At 45.0% G+C, this 19,978-nt stretch overlaps 1 protein-coding gene, 1 long non-coding RNA gene and 1 pseudogene across 3 annotated transcripts in view; 2 read left to right on the top strand and 1 right to left on the bottom strand.

Annotated features, from left to right (window-relative positions):
• LOC103794127 (uncharacterized) overlaps positions 1 to 10,921 on the bottom strand; it is a 112,118-nt gene extending 101,197 nt beyond the window's left edge. For both annotated transcript variants that reach the window (XR_013520423.1, XR_621392.5), the window contains exon 1: positions 10,849 to 10,921. This is a non-coding gene — a long non-coding RNA (uncharacterized LOC103794127). The remainder of the gene's footprint in view (positions 1 to 10,848) is intronic.
• Positions 1 to 18,362, top strand: part of MSRB2 (methionine sulfoxide reductase B2) — an 80,600-nt gene extending 62,238 nt beyond the window's left edge. The window contains exon 5 of the mRNA XM_078332928.1: positions 17,966 to 18,362. Coding sequence (XP_078189054.1) covers positions 17,966 to 18,181 — 216 coding nt within the window. The 3' untranslated portion in view covers positions 18,182 to 18,362. The remainder of the gene's footprint in view (positions 1 to 17,965) is intronic.
• LOC118143494 (small nucleolar RNA SNORA40) lies at positions 3,570 to 3,664 on the top strand (annotated as a pseudogene).
• Positions 18,363 to 19,978: the final 1,616 nt, after the last annotated feature.

Raw genomic sequence — 19,978 nt, forward strand, 5'->3', positions numbered from 1 at the left:
CCAGTCTCCTTCATAAAGAGGGCATGGGGCTCCCACCCATCCAAAAAGGGCTGGTTCCATGCCAAGAAGGCCAGAGAGCAGAAACAGCCAAGCCACAGGCCTCATTACAGGACAGCCGTCCCCCACGACAGATGCAGCCCCACCCAAACAAGAGTTTGGGGACAAAGGACAGCTAAATCCCCTGGCCATCTCTGATCCCCTAGCCCCATTTCAGCACCACTGGGGCCTCAAAGGGGCCAGGTGGCATTGGGGGCAATTCTGCCATCAGCCCCTGGGAAATGGCATTTTTAATCTACTCAATTAGGAATGTAATGATGTCTCACTTCCATTTGCCAGGATGGCAGGGAGGGCGAACAGACAGCCAAATGCACTTAGAGTTGCTGAGCAAAAGTGGAGGAAATGCAACAGAAAAGCAACCTCTGACCAGGTGTGGTGGCTCATGCCTGTAATCCCAGCACTCTGTGAGGCTGGGGCGGGCAGATCACTTGAGGTAAGGAGTTCAAGATCAGCCTGGCCAACATGGCGAAACCCAGCCTCTACTAAAAATACAAAAAATTAGCAAGGCATAGAGGCAGGTGCCTGTAATAGCTACTTGGGAGGCTGAGGCAGAAGAATCGCTTGAACCTGGGAGGTGGAGATTGCAGTGAGCCAAGATCACACCCCTGCACTCCAGCCTGGGTGACAGAGTGAGACTCTGTCTAAGAAGAGAGGAGAGAGAGAAAAGCAAACCTCTTTCAGAAAGACAAGCATTGGCTGACAAAGCACCCAGAGGTGCCCAGCTCTCCTTTCTGGCCCTCCGTGTTTGACCATGACTGCAGGATTGTGATGGTCAAGGGTGTCTCTCTTTTCCTCACCTCTAAATTGGCATAATAATAGACAGTGATTACATTTGCAAAGATTAAGGCAATGCATGTAATGTGCTCAGGCCTGATACCTACATAGAGACGGCCCAAGTTTAGCTGCTAGGACCCGGCCGATTTCTAGCATTTTTTTTCTTCCTTCTGGCATTTCTAGGACCTCCACTCCTGGAGACCACAGTCAGACTAGGTCTCTCCTGAGGGACAAGGGGAGAAGGTTCAATACACCACCACGAAGAAGCGCTCTGCACATCAGCGTCCAGAAACCAGTCAAGCTGTTGCCTGAAAATGTCTGGAAATTGATGGAGCTTTTTCACGAAACCCAAGGATGTGGCTTCCAGGACTGCAATGTGCAGCGGCATCATTACAGGGCATGCTCACCCTCCTTTGTTCTGTGCCTCACCAGGAAGAAGTGGGTTGTGGGGGAAGCTGTTTTTATACCTGGAGGCTCAACCTGTCCTCCCCCACTTCCACCCCTGGCCTTCTCTTTCTTTTGCAGCCCACAGCTCATCAATTAACCACCCTGTTACCAAGAGTCTGTGCCAGGGAGAATGACGGCCTCCAAATATGGCCACACCCAAATCTCTGGAATATGTGACTATGGTAGTGACACGGCACAGAGTGCAGATGGAATTCAGGTCACTAATCAGCTGCCTTTAAAACAGATTATGCTGGCTGATCCTGGCAGCACTAAGAAATCATGCTGTTTCTAAAAGAGGAAAAGGGAGGAAAATGGAGATATGAGTAGGTGAAAGATAGTCCATGGGATGCAGTGTTACTGGGCTTTGAAGACAGAGGAAGAAGCCACAAGCCAAGGAACATGAGCGGCCTCCAGAAACTGAAAGACAAAGAAATAGATCTCCCTGGGTCTCCCCCAGAGTCTCCAGACAGAAAGGCATCCCTGATGACACTCAACTATAGTCCATTGAGAGCCAAGTCAGACTTTAAAGGTGAATAATTTTATATTTTCCTTTATTTATTTATTTATTTTTGTAGAGACAGAGTCTCACTTTGTTGCCCAAGCTAGTCTCAAACTCGTGGCTTTAAGCGATCCTTCTGCTGTGACCTCCCAAAGTGTTGCAATTACAGGCCAGAGCCACTGCCTCCCAGCCTTCATGTCAGACTTTTAACCTATAAAACTGTAATGTAAGGCTTGGGTGCAAGGCTTATGCCTGTAATCCCAGCATTTTGTGAGGCTGAGGCTGGCGGATCACTTAAGTTCAGGAGTTTGAGACCAATACAGCAAAACCCTATCTCCACCAAATATAAAAATTAGGCAGGTGTGGCAGTGCATGCCTGTAGTCCCAGCTGCTCTAGAGGCTGAGGCATGAGAATTACTTGAACACAGAAAGCGGAAGTTGCAGTGAGCTGAGATTGCACCACTGCACTCCAGCCTGAGTGACAGAGTAAGACCGTCTCAAAACAACAAAGAAAAAAACCTGCTACATAATACATTCGTGCTGTTTTATTTGTGGTAATTTGCTACAGAAGCTGCAGAAAACTAATCTAGATTTTTCTTTTCATCATATGGTGACATCCATTTTGCCCCCCAAGATGGATTTGACAGAGGTGGCATATGCCATCCCCTTGATTTTTCTTTTGCCTTGGCATAACAGGCTGGTCAGATGCGGCTAAGCCCCTATGCCTGTGAACAGGGGTAAAATTTGTCATCCTCCATGGGGCCCATCGCTGAGAGTCTGTGCTAGAGAGTAGGGAATGGCCAAAGAGGGCCAGTCATGTGGAACCTGGAATCCCAGCTACTCGGGAGGCTGAGGTGGGAGGGTCACTTGAAGCCAAAAGTGAGAGCAACCTAAGCAACATAGCAAGACTCCATCTCTAAAAGTAAATTAAAAATTAAAAATGTTTAAAAATGAAGAATGGCCAGGAAGGAGAGATTGGACAGACAGGTGTGAGTACGATTCTGGGTTGCCAAGCACACCCACGTTCCTCATGATAAACCTTCAGTGCCCCCCAGTCTCTTCAACTCCACAAGCCCCATGAGCTCCAAGGCTTAAGAGATTATGCACATGTCCATTTAAAGCTAATTTTCCTAACTCTGTTAAGCAGACATACATATGACTTCCAACCAAAGCTTGTGATTAGCATGATGTAGCCGAGCTATCACAACCAGTTTACAGAATTCCAGGTCAAAACAAAGCCAGGAAGCTTTAGACATCCCACCAGTCCTATCTGTAGTAAATATTTGATTTCTCTAAGTGTTTAACATTGAAAATTCTTGGTTTAGCCCCATTACCACATCTGTGGCTTCCTGAGGCTCCCAGACTCAGAATTATTGAAAGATATTTTATTTGTGTGATCCATTCACATCCAGAACTTTACTCCTTAGTACCTAACTCTTCACCCAAATGTTACTTCTAAGTGCACTTCAGCTCTGTGGCTGGTGGGGTGGGGTTTTTTTTAATTGATTGGGAGATTCACTTCAAGGTCAGCTTAGATTCAGAACTGGCGAGTATATCGCAATGTCAATATCTACTGTGAGCCTTGGGAATCCCTAATCTGATAAAGAGGTTTTCTCCAGTCTGTCCCTGAGAAGAAAAAGGCTAAAAACAAATCCCCTGAAGTCTCCTTTTATGGGCCATATGTTTCCACTCTCTAAAGGGTTAACACACATGCTTCTTGCTAATGGGAGTGTAAACTCTTAGAACCACTGTGGGGAACAGTTCAGCATTAAATCTACTGAAGCTAAAAATATGCATATTCTTAGGCAGATGCAAAAAATAAATTATCTTTTGCAACCCAGAGCTCATTGTGTGGTATGAGCTTTGATACATATAAGAAGGAATACTATAAAAAGAAAAAGAAAAAGATATGCATGTCCTATGACCCAGAACTTCAACTCCTAAGTTTAGCCTCAAAGAAACGACTGCACACATGCACTAAGAAACGTGGACAAGAATGCTCACGGCAGCTGGTCCAAACTGCAAACATCTATCGGACAATGCTGGATACATAATTTTGCATTCATACAATGCAACACTATACAGCAATTAAAGAATTTTGCCACATGCAACAACACAAAGGCACCTCACATTATAGTGTTAAAAAAGTAAAGCAGATACAAAGAAACGTTCTATGATTCCATTTCCATAAAGTTCAAAAGGTAGATAAATCCTCAAGTTTAAGGACTCAGACTTAGGAGGCAACATTCTGAAGAAAAGGAAGGAAATGGAGACCATGGACGCTTGACAGTTATGACTCTTGAAGACGACAAAGGCAATGGTGATTGAGGAGAATATAAGAGGGGTTTCTGGGCACTGGCAGTATTAGCTCTTGAACTTGGTGGTGCTTGTCTTGTGATAAATCCTTGAGTTGTGTATTTCATACATTTTTCTGTCTGTCTGTTGTATTTCACATTTTTTTACAGCTTAAAATTGTTTTCTAAACAATTTCTCTAAAAGCAAATTCCTTGTATTTAAAATTTTTATTTTTTGTTTTTCCATTGTAAAATATAAGCATGAGCATAAGAGAACATTTGAAAAAAATTAGAAAAGTTGGGGAGAAAATTACCCCTAATTATTTTTCCCAAAGACAAAATGGTATGAACACCTTGGTATATTTCTTTCCATGTTTATTCTATCGCTCGTTTTTGATGTTTTATTTTTCATTTTCATTTTAGATGGTCATTTTAATTCAAATCTACATTTTAATAGTTTTCATTTAAATTTATCTTTTCTGCATTTTCAAAGTGAGTGCCAGCCCTCTGCATGATCATTTTCATGACCATGTGTGTCATTTAATAATGCATCATTAAATGACTTACCCACTTAAACTGCATTCAGGTTGTATCCTCTGTTTTGTTTATAAATAGTGTCATAGAGCTTTTTGTGTACAATGTTTTCCATATTTCAAATTATTTCCTTAGAACTGATCCCTAGAAATGGAGTTTCTGCTGCTAAAAATACTACCTTTATAAGGTTCTTAATAAAAAGCACATCCTTTTTCTCAGGTCAGAGTTCCAGGAGCTTAATGAGTTTGAACAGGCTTACTGTGCGTCCATTTAGAATAGCCCCCTGCAGAACTGAGCCAATTGGTCTACAGCATTGAGCACAGCCCTTCCCTAACTGCTTTCCAGCCCAGTGATACCATTCAGATTGAGTTCGTGCCCCTTTGTCTGTCTTCCCACTGAGATGCATAGCTTAGGTGTACTTACCTAAGTTTGTCATCCAGTCAAACTCCTTAAAGGGGCAGCGTTTTAAGGTCATCAGTAAGTCCCTAAAGCCAGCACAGCAATTCCAAGGTTTTAGAGTCTTCATTATGAAATGGGAGATCATACATGAAAAGAGTTCAGTATAATGTCTACCACATGACAAAGGCTCTACAGACTTGAGGCTCTTCCTTCCTTTTCTCTTAAAGCTCATCTACCCTTCCCAATGGTGACAGGATCAAGGCAGAGAGTAAAAAAGGAAGACAATATTCAGGAAATAAAATAATGCCATAGAAATTGTGACTTCTGGGTATAACTTATGAGGAGACAACATTTATGGATTGTAATTAGAGAGGCACTGATCCCAAATCTTGCATTCACTTGGATTGCTGCCACTCCTGAAATTGTTACCATTTGAGTTCTTAGAAGCTAAGGAATTGTCACCAGGAGGCAGAATCATTTGCTTTTCCACAGTTTTGTTTGGGGTAGTGTTTCTCCAAAAATGGTTATTGGACTATGTTAGAATCACCTCATATATTAAGTTAAGAAGAGCTAGAGGCTGTAACAAACAGTCCTCAAATTTCAGTAGCTGACAGTGTGAAGGTGTAGTTATTGCTCATTACATAGCTCAGTGACTGCTGCAGATTGTAAAGGGTGATCTTCCCGACACACTCATTCTGGGGCACAGTTTTCCTTCCATCTAATGTCTCTGCCATCACTAAGGGCATTCAGAGTCCTCTCTGGGTTCCTCTGTACCAAGGTGGCAGACAACAAGAGGAGAAAAAGCCAACTTAGAGGATTTCAAGAGTGGTGTTAGGGACTAATGCTAGAAGTGATATACATCACTTTTACCTATATTCCACTAACCAGGACTCAATTACACAGTCCAACACCGCTGTGGGAGAGGCCAGAAACTGTAGTTTAGCACTATACAGGGAAGAAGGAAACAATTTAGTGGTCTCACTGCATATCTAGGGTGCTTATAAAAATTATGCTTTTTCCAAAATGATACACACACACATATATACATATATATGCATGCGCGTGCATGCACACGCACACACACACACACACACACACACCATTTTTTCCCTGATGCTACTAGACCCACCAAATCATAATCTCTAAGGCCTAAAAATGTGGAGTTAAAGCTTTATAGGTACTGAAGTTGGAGCACTGGCCCAAAGATGGCTTTGATGGTTCCAGCACTAACAGTAACACCTCCTCTTTTCCAAAGTCTGTCACTGTCATTGGTCTTACCTAAAATACCAGGCTAGGTCCCCAGAGTATTTTTTGCAAATATTTCAGAAGTTGCAACATCTGTAGCATAAGGACTCTCAGGATAGTTTGCCCCCAACACTAAGATTCCAGCATCCCAGTAAGGGTATGAGTGAAGATGGTGCTTGCCAGGTGTTTTTCTCACCAGTTTTATTGTTATTCAACTAGAAGCGATATTGTAGGGCTTCACTGAATGACACAAATCGAAGCTAGCTCACACAACTCATGTCTATTTGCTTCAGGAACACGGTTGAGGTCACTTTTCATTTTATGGGTACATCATTTTATGGGGACACATAGAAGAGGTTTCTCTCTGATGTCAGTATTGCAAATAGTTGTTCTTCTGTGAGAAACCAGTTTGTTTTTATCTTAGATAACATGAATCATGACATTTATTGTTTTATTGTTTTGTTTTGTTTTGTTATTTTTTTTGCAACAATGAGGAGGTTTGGAGCCAAAACTTTAGAGCATCTCTAGCAAGTGTACAGAATTTAATTCCAGTTACATCTTATTTTTTCACCCCAAATATTCTCATTTACTTATTTTCTTATCTTGTCAAAGCACACATATTTGCACATGCTACTTAATATTTATTTTGAATGAGTAGGGTAGAAATATATATTTAACTATTAAATATGATATTACAGGAATGGTGGCTCATGCCTGTAATCCCAGCACTTTGGGAGCCTGTGGCAGGTGGATTGTCTGAGCTTAGACATTCAAAACCAGCCTGAGCAACATGGTGAAATTCTGTCTCTCAAAAATTAGTCGGGCTTGGTGGCTAGTGCCTGTGGTCCCAGCTACACAGGAGGCTGAGATGGTAGGATTGCTGGAGCCTGGGAATTCCAGCCTGTAGTGAGCTGTGATTATGCCACTGCACTCTAATCTGAGTGATTGATACCCTGTCTCAAAAAATATATCGTGACAGAAAAATGAACAGAACAGGTCCATCGTCTTTTGTCCATATTTTAGCCCAAGGAAAATTTTTCCCTAAATGGCACACATGAAGCCTTAATCACTGGGTTTAACCCGGTACTAAGTGAGCTTCCTTAGAGGTCTCAGAATAGATTCATTAATTAAAACCACATGTGCCTTTTCAAGATGGTTCTGTTCCAATCACTTCTTTCCTGAGATGGAATCACCCCATTTTGGGCGCAGAGGCAGTGAAGAACTTAAATATAATCAGAGAGAAGTGTTGAATGGACCACTCTTGTCTTTGATACATTTTTCTCTTGACTGAAACTTCTCCACCATGTTTCGATCAGGTGGTGAAAGAAAGTGAGAAACAGGTATCCTTAAGACATTGTATGACTATCGTTTAGTAAAAATTTTCCCACATGGAATTGAATAAGTAAGCCATGGAGCGTATTGAGAGAAAGGTATCTAAATGTCCATTCAATTAACTAAAATTTATTAGAAACGGTGCTTTCACATGTTATTTTCATTACACACACACGGGTGTGTACATACACACGCGGGTGCACACACACACACACACAACACGGAAACAAACACACACTCTGGACGGGACGTGTTAAAAAGGTGTGATCCCCTTGCTTTTATCTTTGAGATGGCTCATGGGTTGAGGCGGTTGCCTCCGTAGGCTCGGCCTTTACCTTCAGCACCAAGGCCAGCGCACCTGGCTCCACGGTACTCCCAGAACCTTCGCCATTCCGGGACTCTCATGCCCAGAACTGCAATAAAAAATGTTATTTCTCAATGAAATGCACCTTCCTAACTCATGAATTGAACTTCATTCATTGCTTTGCACGAAGTGGTCATTGGTACCAGCAGGACAAGTGTGAGACAAGGAGAAACGAAAATGTCCAACATATTGGAGACCTGCCCCCTTACACATCTGCACCCACAAGCGTGCACACACACTACCAGATAGTCCACATGTTGGCTGAGTTCTGCTCTCCACCCTCCTCAGGGACCCAGTCCCTCTTTGCACAAGGAGGCATTTAGGAAGAGCATTCCTTTCCTCCAGTCCAACAAGGAGCGATTCCTTTGCAAGGTTTGGGAGTGGAGGAATGCCAGGGCTCAGGTCTCTGAGTTTCTGAGGTTTATCCTCCCAAGGAGCTTTTTATCCTTGAGGTTTATGTATAGTTTTTGACCTTAAGGTAAACAAAAACAATCTACCCAAAAGATTGCCATTCCCAATGAAAGTCCTAATGAAAATCCCTCAAGGAAGACACATCAGACATTGGTTCCTATTTCATGGATGAGAAAACTGAGCCCGAGAGGTTAAGCTACTTGCCCAAGATAACAGTGAGTCACCGACAAAGACAAACCCCAAAGCTGGATTTCCAGTCTTTTTTTCTGCTTGTCTTTCCTCACCAAGATGCATATATTTACCAACTGTCACCATGATCCGCAATTATTCGCCCCTCCCTCCGTCCCAATTATCTGAAAACAAAAATAGTAGAAAATCAAAAATGAGATGGAGGTCTGCAGGGGTGTGAGGCCACGGATGGCTGTTGCTTCCTTGCTTCCTTTTTTTTGAAGCCAGAATCAGCTCTGCTCTTGCTGGATGACAGCCCCTCGCCTGAGGCACGGCCCCTAGCCTCTGCGGGGGTCCGAGCAATCCCGGCGCCTCCAGCTGCCCTCCTCCTCCGAGGCTCGCCAGTCGCAGAGCGCAGGGCCAAGCTGGGGAGGACCAAGGGTGGCAGGGGTGCTTGTGCCCTTCCCAGCGTTTCTACCAGAGTTGCCCTGGGCGCACGGCACCCATCTCAATCTTCTCTCTCTGGTTCCGTGCCCCTCCTCCTCCCGGAGCTTGGGGGACCACTGGGAGGCCAAAAGATAACCAGGGAGCCTTGGGGCTGTGTTTGAGGCCCAGAGTCTGGGCTGTGCAGAGCGCGGAGCCCTCTCTTCCCCAGCTCCCTCTTGGATTAATGCTCTGTGCTAGCGAGAAGCGCAGGGCTCTTTCTGCCTCCCCTCCAAGTGCACCCGGGCGCACTTCATCTGATTAGAATGTTTCTTCAATCTTATTACAATGACAGTAGCTTTCAAGTCATTTATTATGATAAGAATTTTAGTCTTAAAAAAAAAGAGTTCCACTGTAATTGTGAGTTGTAACAAATGCAAACTTCTGGTGCCTTCCTCTGCAGCCTGGAAGGCAGTAAAAAATGTGTCTCGTCCAAACGCACCCCCTCTCCAAGCCCATTGTGAAGTCAGTTGCCAACAAAGAGGATGTGTGAATATTCAACACCGACTCTTTCACTTTTTTCCCCCGGAATCCCTGAGTCACCACCCCCCTATTTTTTTTTTTTTTAAATGTGCGAATACCTGTTTAAGTTTTAAAAGCACATGGAAATCGCCCGCGAGCGACCATATAATTTGATTTGCCAGGCAATCTGCAGAGCGATCGCACGTCATTTATAATGTTCATTGAGCATTTTGCCTAATTGTGTTTGTCTGTGAAAGGGCAGCGCACCCCCTCCCGACCGCGAGCAGCACAAGTGGCGACATTCCCATGGAGCGGCCCCGCCGCAGCTTGCTGCATTCAGCGCTGGCCGCCCGGCAGCGCGCTTCCCTGCCCGGACAACCGGGCGCGCCTGACACTAATAGCTCGCGGCTCAGGTAGGAGCGGGCGCCGCATTTGACTCCATTCAATTCACAACCGGCAGCGCTTGCAGGTGTCGCCTTTTGAAACCGCCATTCAGGCGGCCGCTGTTCACTTCTAGCTGCGCCGCGGGTTTTGTAGAAGCGCAAGAATGGAGTTGATTATTCCCGTGCCCACATGCCGCCCCCACAAGCCCCCACCCCCGTTCGGCGTGAGGCTTCCCTTGGCCAAAAGAGGCGTTTAATTAGTTCTGGGCCCCAGGAGAGCCAGCATGGCCGACAAAGCCCGGCTCCCCAGGTAACCTGGGTTCCCTGCGGACCCAGGAGGGGGCGCGCGCTCCCTCCGGCGATACCGCCGCCTCCCTGGCCTCCGGCCGGGTCCCCCGCAGGCCGAGGGCTCATCTGCTGGACTTGGGTGGCCTGGGCCAGCGCCGCCTGCTGTCCCCAAGTGCGGCTGGCTCTACGGCGCGGCCCCTCTTTCCGCCTTTCGGTGTCCAGAGCCAGGCCAGAGGGAAAGAAGGCAGTGAGGCTGGCACAAAGACTAGTGGCCCTGGCGGTCTTGCATACCTGTCCTCCCCTCTTCCCCATTTTGGGGAAACACTGGAAACACTTTTCTCTTTATGCGCATTCGCGTCTCAGCACCGGGTGTTCCAAACCCTACGTCTACCGCCAAGCTTGGGAAGAACCGACTAGCCAGCCAGGCGCCAGCGCCTGCCCAAGACGTGCACAACTACCGACAGCACTGGCCGGGGTCTGAGCCACTGAGGCACCTGCGCCACAGGCACAACTGCACCCAACCCCACCCGGCCTTGGAGGGCTGTGCGCGCCAAGCGGGGATCGCCGCCCAGCAAGCCGAGCGTTTGGCTGCCCAAGGGTGCTCAGGCAGAGTCAACCCGCCCCTTGTGGCGCCGCGGGGCAGGACACCGCTTGATACCTTTGTCGCGGGGTGGGCGTCGGCCGCGGGGTAGAGAGCGGGTGTCTCACCTCGCCTTATCATTTGATTTCCGCGAGCGTCTGAGGACTGCGCACCAAATTCGTTCCACTCGCTGAGCTCTGTGAACCAGCGGCGGGGAGGGCGGGGGAGGCCAGGCTGGGGGAGGGCCGGGTGGTCCCATTCCCCCGCCCCCGCCCAGCCGGCCTCGCGGAGCACAAGTGTTGGGATTCCCACGGGCAGGCGTGCTCTGCGGCTGGAGGCCCGGGCGCCCAGGGCCCAGGAGACGTGGCAGACACAGAGGGGTTTGTAGACACGGTGACCTCCGCGCTCCCGCTCTGAAAGGGCCTGAAAGGAGCCGTTTATGGTGCATTACCAGTCAAGGGCTCAGGTACCAGCGCCTTGTGTCAGGAATCGCGGCGGCCGCCCGTGCTGCAGGTGTCTGCAATACAAACGCCCCGGGAGGGGGAGGGAGGGCCGCCCGAGAGGGGGCCGAGGAGGGGCCTCGGCCTGGCCTGCGCCAGCCACTGGCGCGGTTTCACTCTTCCTCCTCTGCAGCCATAGCAGCAAGCCAGGGATGCAGACAGAGGTCCTAGGGGCTGGGGCAGAGAAAGCTGCAGAGGCCTGCCTGGCTGCCCAAACCCGTTCAGTTTCAAGACTAAGGGCAGAAGGAGGTCACAGGATGCTCGAACCTCTCCGGGGAGGCGAGCGCTGTGCCGGGGAAAGAAGCATTTTGCCCATATGTTGGGCTGCTTGGGCAACCAGAGGCCTGCCAGGATTTAACTTGAACTTCCCAAGTAGGCCTGCCCTCTCCTTGTTTATCTTCCTGTGCAAAGAAGGGCCTGAGCCCAGGCTGTTCCTGGTTAAACAGCAGTGTGGCCTTCTCCTCACTGACCTCTCCAATGGCACAGTCACTCCCGGCGCCGAAGAAACCTTGAAAGGTACATTTAGCTTCTTTGGGCTGCACCAACAGCTATGCCTTTAGTGGGTCACTCCTGTACCATCCTGTACCCACAAAGGCCTGGCAAACCAAGAACTTAAGCCCCCAACCCACTCCCACCCCCTCCCCCTCAAGCTAGCTTCTAAAGTAAAACCTTGAAATGCGTTTTTTCCTTAGGGAGGAAATTGTGAATGGAGTTTACTCCGTAGGTAAGCCCGGAAAAGTCTTCACATGGCCCAAATACAAAAAAAGAAAAAGCACAAAAAATACTGTTTAATAGTAGCGCCAACTTGAAGAAAAGATGAAGGAGACAGAAATATTGGGTGTGTCTAAAGGGAACTTCAAAAGATTTTAGGGCTTGTCTGTCTTGTCTAATATTAGCTGAAAACTTCCTTTCCTTAATGCAAGTCAACCACCGTCATTACTTTTATATGTGTCTTCAATTATCAGAATTTGTTTTTGACTAAATAAAAGAAAACGATTTTCTTACAGTAACAGAGAAGTTGGTCCAGGAATAAGGAAGTTGGACAAGGATGAGGAAGATGGGTGTGTGTCTGAAAAGCATTGTTTGGGAGGAGAATAAAGAGGAGAGAATAGATGCCTCACAGGGTGAAAGTCTTTCCCATCTTCAAAAATAATGAAAAATCACCCCTACTCTTTCTTTTACCATATTCACAACCCTGCTTCTTACATCAGTTCCCCCAGATAGGTGTCTCAGTTAAGTTCACGGCCTTTATTCAGACTTCATCACTCTGCACCCCACTCTCATGCTGAAACTGTTTTTAATCATTTTCACCAGCAATTTCCATGTCCCCCAATTTAGGGCCAATTTACAAACCTTGGCTTACCTAAAATTGCAGTAACAGGCCCACCCCACTCATCCTGATGGCAAAAGTGGAATCCTTAGTATCATATTTTCTTCTCTCTTTTTCCAAGTCCCACATTCCCTCAGTTCAGAAGTCCTAGTGAGTCTTGTATCTCTCCAGTCTGTCCAGTCCCCACCAAGTTCAGGCCTTCATAACCTCCCAGCTGTTCTGCCGCCATGGCCTTCTTCTTGGTCTCCCTGCCTGTAATCTTGACTTGCTTCCACCTATTCTCCACACCGTAGCTCCAAGTGCCCTTTCTAATTGGTAAACTGCACCATTCTATCCCCCTGGGTAAAACCATTTGCCAGCTCTCTATTCCCATATTAATTACACGTAAGTTATTAACATGTGCTACTGTACAAGTCAGTTATATGTACTATAAAGAATGCAAAAGACACAATTTTTCTTAAAAAAGACAGAAATATAGATGATAGTTCTGACCGTTTCTTCCTGTACCCCTATAAGCTTTATCCAGTCTGGACATGACTATCTATATGACGCCAATCTCCATAACATAGTTTACAAGGTGTTCTTTCTGTAGATCACATCTACATTTCCATCCTCAACAGCCCTCTTTACTTCATCCTTAATAAAAATCCTTTTTTAAATAATGTTTTTTATTTATTCAAATTTCATGATGATCTTTCTGTTTCATGTTACTGCCTACCTCTCCTCCTCATCACTTCTCTGTATGCTCCATGGAAAAAAGAATCTGTTCTATGTGCTGTTCTGTTGCTAGTGCTTAATGCTAGCAACAGACAGAACAGAACACAGAAGAGATGTTCCAAGCACACTTCCCAGCACAGAATGGGTGCTTAATAAATCTGTTACATACATGAACATAGTGCTTCTTTGAGGCAGCCATGTTTTCTATGGAGTAACTGGAAATCAGAGAAAGCGGACCACAGAAAAAAAGGATGAAGGTGTGCAGAAGGAAAGAGAAAGCACAGAAAGATGGAGACAATGTCCAGCCATCTTTCTAGATCAAGGTGTGTTGACTAGAATACAAGTTTAGCTGCTCTATTTTAAAAAGGTTAAAAATATGAGGAGCAAGTTTATTACCTCTCACAAAGACAAAACAAAGCTGGATAGGTATTCCACAACTGGTATGGGCTCTAAATGATGTGGGGGATTTCAGTTTCTTTTATATATTTGCTCATCTATCCTCAACATGTAGCTTTCAACTCATGGCTCAAAGTGGCTGCTCCAACTCCTCCTATTGCCTCAGCATTCTAACCAGTGGGAAGAGGGTGGCAACAGAGGACATGTATTTCCCCTTCAAAGATTGAGTCCCAAAGTTTGACCTCATTTCTGGTCACAATCCATTAATTAGAAATTAGTTTTATAGCCACACAGAGTTGACATGGTGAGCAGGAAATGTGGTTTTTATTCTGGGTAGTTTTGTGCCCAGCTAAAAATCTGGGATCCATTACTAAAGGAAGGAGAAAATAGGTATCAGAGGAGAATCTTCCATTTCTACAACATTTGGCACTGCTGCCTCCTAAGGCCTCACGACATTCCTGCTGTCAGATTCTAGGAGATGCTCTGTATCCCATGACAAAGCCTCTTTCCTTACTAGTTCAAATTGGCTTCCACTACTTAAAACCAAGAGATTGTAAACTAATACACAAAGGTACTGAGTCTCTGTGCAATGACACTAGGTGCAGAATACTACATGTACCAACCTGTGCATGTCAGATGGGCTAGGTTTTGCTGCAGTAGCAACCCCCAAATGTCAGCAGCTTCACACAACACAAGTTTATTTCTGGTCCAGGTTACCCATTCTATGGAGGTTTGCAGGGGAACCTTGTTTGTCAGAGTCACTCCAGGTCCCCAGCTGACAGATGTTCTGACCCAAGACTTATGTCCGCAATCATTACAGAATATGGTGGCAAAAGAGATAACTGTGTACTGGCTCTTAAAGCTTCCTCCCAGAGGTACCATGTAATTTTCATACATCTTTCATTCGCTAAGCATGTCATAGAGCCACATTTCACCTTGTAGAGGGTAGAGAAGCGTAAGCCATCATCTGCCTGGAAGAACTAGAGTATCTATGGCTTGCTCTACTGGCTCCCACAACCGAGGTATGGTGGAAGCTTTTCCAGTTAATTTTGTGTGTGTGTGTGTGTAAAGCATCTGGAAAGTATAAAATGATCTATCTGTACCTTTCTTTCTTCTCTGTTCAAACGTATTCAGCTGAAGAAGACATGTACTCTCTGAGTCCTGGGGACCTCTAAGGCCAATGACAACATAGATCCCTCACATCTTTTTAAATCTGGGCATGGAAATATTATATAACAGATTGTCAGTTTTGCTTCCATCTGGGACATCCCTTAACACTTTTAGGAGTCTCTGCATATATTTCTAGCACCATCTTGGATTGTTACAATGGGTTTTTTACTCAGGTGTAGTAGATAACAAGCTTCTGAAATGGAAAAAAAAAGGCCAGGGTCAGGAGTGTGTAAGGATACAGAAAGACATTCTACCATGAGGCGCAGCCAGGGAAATCCGTTTCTAGGGCTGGCAAAGGCTAAATAAAAGTGAGATTCAATAGACACGAGGAAATCTCCGTCTACCCCCAAAATTTCTTCAAATGACTGCACTAAGGCCCAAATGCCAGATTAAAAAAATTCCTTCCCATGATTTACACCATTACCTTTCAAGAATATTAATCAAATGCTGGGGAGGGAATGACGTGGTTGCTCTGTGCTGCTCATACCTTAGGGGAGCAGATGTTTTCCTTTATGGCCTCTAGCTGAGACCAATGGCCCTGAAGTAATTGGCTTCTAAAGAGGGCAAAAGGATAATTTGGAGCACTGGGCATTCTTTGAAGACACAGGTCTTGGTGGGGCATCCATGTGTTCACCATGAGGCCACTCCATGTCTGGGATGGGGCTGGGGTGTGGAGGCAGGGCTAAGAAAGGAGATGCAAAAAGGCCCACTGGAAGGTGCAGAACCTGGGCTGTGCTTGCTGTTGAGTCCCTAAGAGCCCATGGGTTTGCTGGGGAAATCCATGGGCTATTCACAGCCCTGGGCTTTTGTAAATACCTTCAGCCCCCCAGAAGCACATTTCTGCCCCTTCTCTTGTGGTCATGCTCCTTCAGGACTCAGCTCAACACTGTTCCTTTTTCTTTTCCCCCAAGATGGAGTCTTGCTCTGTTGCCCAGGCTCAAGTGCAGTAGCACAATCTCAGCTCACTACAACCTCTGCCTCCTGGGTTTAAGCAATTCTCCTACCTCAGCCTCCTGAGTAGCTGGAATTACAGATGTGTACCACCATGCCTGGCTAATTTTTGTATTTTTAGTAGAGATGACGTTTCACCATGTTGGCCAGGCTGATCTCGAACTCCTGACCTCGTGATCTACCTGCCTCAGCCTCCCAAAGTGTTGGGATTACAGGCGTAAGCCACTGTGCCCGGCCAACATTGCTCCTTTTATGAAGCTCTTCCTGTCCCCTCATTCTTATACAAACTTATACCTCAATATGGCCCTCACTGAACTGGATCTAATTAATCCTCTCTTTACGCAAGCAAAGCTGGATAGGTATTCCACAACTGGTATGGGCTCATACTCATTGCACATACTCATCTCCATATTTCCACATATGTAACACAGTGACCCGAACATAGCTGATGCTCACAACACGTTCCTTAAAGCAATAAATAAATCAAAACAGGGTGATTTGACATTTTCTCAGTATGTCTGTGTTTATAGCTTCATATATAATGATGAAAAGCAACAAGATTATTCTGCTAAAAAAAATACTTAAGTGTCCAGGTGTGGTGGTTCATGCCTATAATCCTAGCAATTTGGGAGGTCAAGGTGGGTGAATCACTTGAGCCCAGGAGTTCGAGACCAGCCTGGACAACATGGTAAAACCCCATCTCTACAAAAAGTAGCTCTATGTGGTGACATGTGCCTGTAGTCTCAGCTACTTGGGAGGCTGAGTTGGGAGGATGGCTTGGGCCCAGGAGGCGGAGGATGCAGTGAGTCATAATCATGCCACTGCAACTCCAGCTTGGGCGACAGAGTGAGATCCTGTCTCCAAACAAAACAAAAAGAAAACAAACTGAAGTGATTCTTCAGCATTATATAGGATAGCACTTTCCAAAGCAAATAAGATCATCTACTGAGGTGCAGGAAGAATTTTAGAACTTATATCTTTATTCACCTTCTTAAAATTTCCTTTTCTGCATGTTGAAAAAAGTACCAAATGTATTACTAGTCTTGTTTATGTGCAATTTAAAATATATAAATATACAAATATTCTCAAGAGGTCATACTCAAAAATGGATAATGATAAGGGGTGTTGGGCACAGCTAATCTCCATCTCCACAACACACAGTACTTTTCTCTCTTTCTTTGATAATATTCCAAGTTTTAACTAGAAACATGCCTACCAACCTCAAGACTGTCTGTATGCATCCCTTGCAGTAGCTGTGGCCATGTGATGGCTCAGGCTAATTGACTGTGACCAGCCTTGATGTAAGCAACCTTCAGGTCATGTTCTTTTTTTTTGAGACGGAGTTTTGCTCTTGTTACCCAGGCTGGAGTGCAATGGCGCATTCTTGGCTCACTGCAACCTCTGCCTCCTGGGTTCAAATGATTCTCCTGTCTCAGCCTTCCAAATGGCTGGGATTACAGGCATATGCCACCATGTCCAGCTAATTTTTTTTTGTATTTAGTAGAGACAGGGTTTCACTATGTTGGCCAGGATGGTCTCGACCGCTTGTAGATCATGTTCTTAAAATGAAGGAAAGAGTGTCCTTTCCTTTATCTGGCTGGCTGGGATGCAGACACAATGGTAGAAGCAGGAGCAGCCATCTTAAACTCAGGGATGGAAGCCATGTTTCAGGAGCATGTTTCAGAGCAACAAGCTGCCAGGAAGCTGGACTTCCAACCCATGTAGTCATTATATAAACTTTGGATTGCCTTTGTGCAGCCTATTACATGAGAGAGACATAAATGTTATTTTTAATCACTCTTATCTTTAGATACCTGTTACAGAAGGCAGAACTCTTATCCGAAACAATGCAAGGTGTATAGTCAAAAAAAGAACTTTTAAGTTGATACAGATAATCAAGGCTCAAGTGAAAGATACCAGCGTAGGAGATCCCTCCAGTTCTTCTTTGAATTCCTGTAATATCGCTTCTCATGCATGCTTTTTTCTTTTCTTTTTTTATTCTGTACTTTATAGTAATTTGACTTAAAACTTACTGATTAGCCACTGAGTGTAGGGGAAGCAATATGGGAACTGACATTCATTGAATGCCTGCTATGTATCAGATAATTAACATAAATAGTTTACTTTACTTTCCACAACAGTCCTTAAGGCAGACATTGTTGTTTCTTTCCCTTTCTCTAGCCAGTGAAACAAATCTATGCAAGATTAAGTAGCCGATCCAAGAACAAACGACCACAGATTCGGCGAGTCAAGTGTCCATGGTTTCCGTTCTCTGCCCTTTCATATGTGTTTCTTACTTTTCCAGCTCTTCCTCTTCATCTTCTCCCTCTTATTTTACTTCACTTCCTTTTTACTTTCCTTCCCTGTCCTCTTTCCTCTCTGCTCTCTACCTCCTGAAGCCAAACATCGGTATTTGGTAATCATCTGAAACAGTATTTTCCAAATGACTTTAATTTGCATATACATTCATGTGTGTATATTTTTGTACACATACACACATATATGTACTTGTGTATAAAATCTCTACTTTTTTCATAGAAAACAAAACAGGAACCAATAAAAACACTAATGGGCTCTCAATGGCACATTCAATTGTTATTAATATGAAATTACTTAAGTATTTACAAACACTTAGAATATTAGAATAGACTCTTTCTATGTGCTGCTCTTGGATAACTACAAAGCCAAACAAAATTTAAAATGAAAGAGTTATCTAAATCAGTAAAATTCAAATTAACCTGCATTTAATATGATAGATAATATGACTCTGTCATAGTGACATATGCCACCTACAAAGCTGACAGGGCATCAGTTCCTCTCTTCAGTCCACTGTGTGCCATGGGATAGTTCTACCCCAGTTTAATTAAACCACTATGATGGCTTTATCTGTCTTGCTTGCTGTGTGTCTATTGCATCTTTTCTAGGCACAAGCACAATCTCTGTGTGTTTTCTTTAGCCTGCAGTATTTAAAGTTGCACCCCTTAATTAAACATGAATGGAAGTCCAGATTTAGGTCCATGTCCCATGGTAGGACCAAGTGTAAGGTGCTCATCTAGATGTCCCAGCAGTCACCCATACTTCATTGTCATTGTTTTTAAAAGATTATCCTCTAAATAATGTCACAAAATTAAAAAATTTTAATAAAGTTGTGAAGATTTCATTAAAGAAATATGGATCCAGAAAAATCAGAGGCCCATGGGAATGAGAGGTCCAGTGATAGGTCCCACCAGGAAACTCAATCCCAGTAATGGAAAGAGTCCCCTTGTTATGAGGAGAGAAATGGCTATCAATATGGTTCACTGATTACAGACGAATGAGCAGATTGTGAAGCAACTGTGTCCTATAACAAGCCAGGCTCATCCTTCAGATAAGAAGTGAAATAAACACCCTTGGCTTCTCTGCAGGGCTGGGGACAATGAGGGAGTTAGAGTGGGAAAGCCAGCTCCTCCTGGACTCCTGCACTCAGAGCCTTGGAGTCAGTCAAACTGGTGACTTGGAGAAAGACACTGCAGAGGAGAGATGAGAAGAGTTGGCCTGCGGAACACCTCTCCCCACCCCACCACCCTGAGCACCTTGCTCTGCCTCTACACAAATGATTCTCTTAGAGGACTATACTGTGTAAGCAAACTACTTTTTTCTTTCCTTCATGTTTTTTAGAGACAGTGTCTTGCTTTGTCACCCATGCTGGAGTGCAGTGGTGCATTCATGGCTCACTGTAGCCTTAACCTCCTGGGCTCAAGCCATCCTCCCACTTTAGCCTCCTGAGTAGCTGGGACCACAGCTATGATAACTTTTTAAATTTTTGTAGAGATGGGGTCTCACTACATTGCCCAGTCTTGTCTCAGACTGCTGGGCTCAAGTGATCCTCCTACTTCAGCCTCCCAAAGTGATGGGATTACAGGCATGACCCACCATGCCTGGCCAATGAACTACTTTTCCAGTTCCCACTTTAAAGCCAGGAGCATTAGCAAAAAGCTGTAACTAGACCTAATCCTGACTGCTCCAAAAGTTGTGAGAATAGCTAAATAGAGGTGTACTGCATCTTCCAGTGTGGACAGTGAATTAGACTCAGTATTTGTTGATAGAGTTGTGGCTACTGTCCACTATGAATACAGGAGGTGGGATGGGGTGGCCAACACCAAGAACGACTCCTGAGTGATTAAGCAGGTTCACGACGACACACGTACATCCATT

The sequence above is a fragment of the Callithrix jacchus genome, chromosome 7, assembly GCF_049354715.1.
Source record: "Callithrix jacchus isolate 240 chromosome 7, calJac240_pri, whole genome shotgun sequence".
NCBI lineage: Eukaryota > Metazoa > Chordata > Mammalia > Primates > Cebidae > Callithrix > Callithrix jacchus.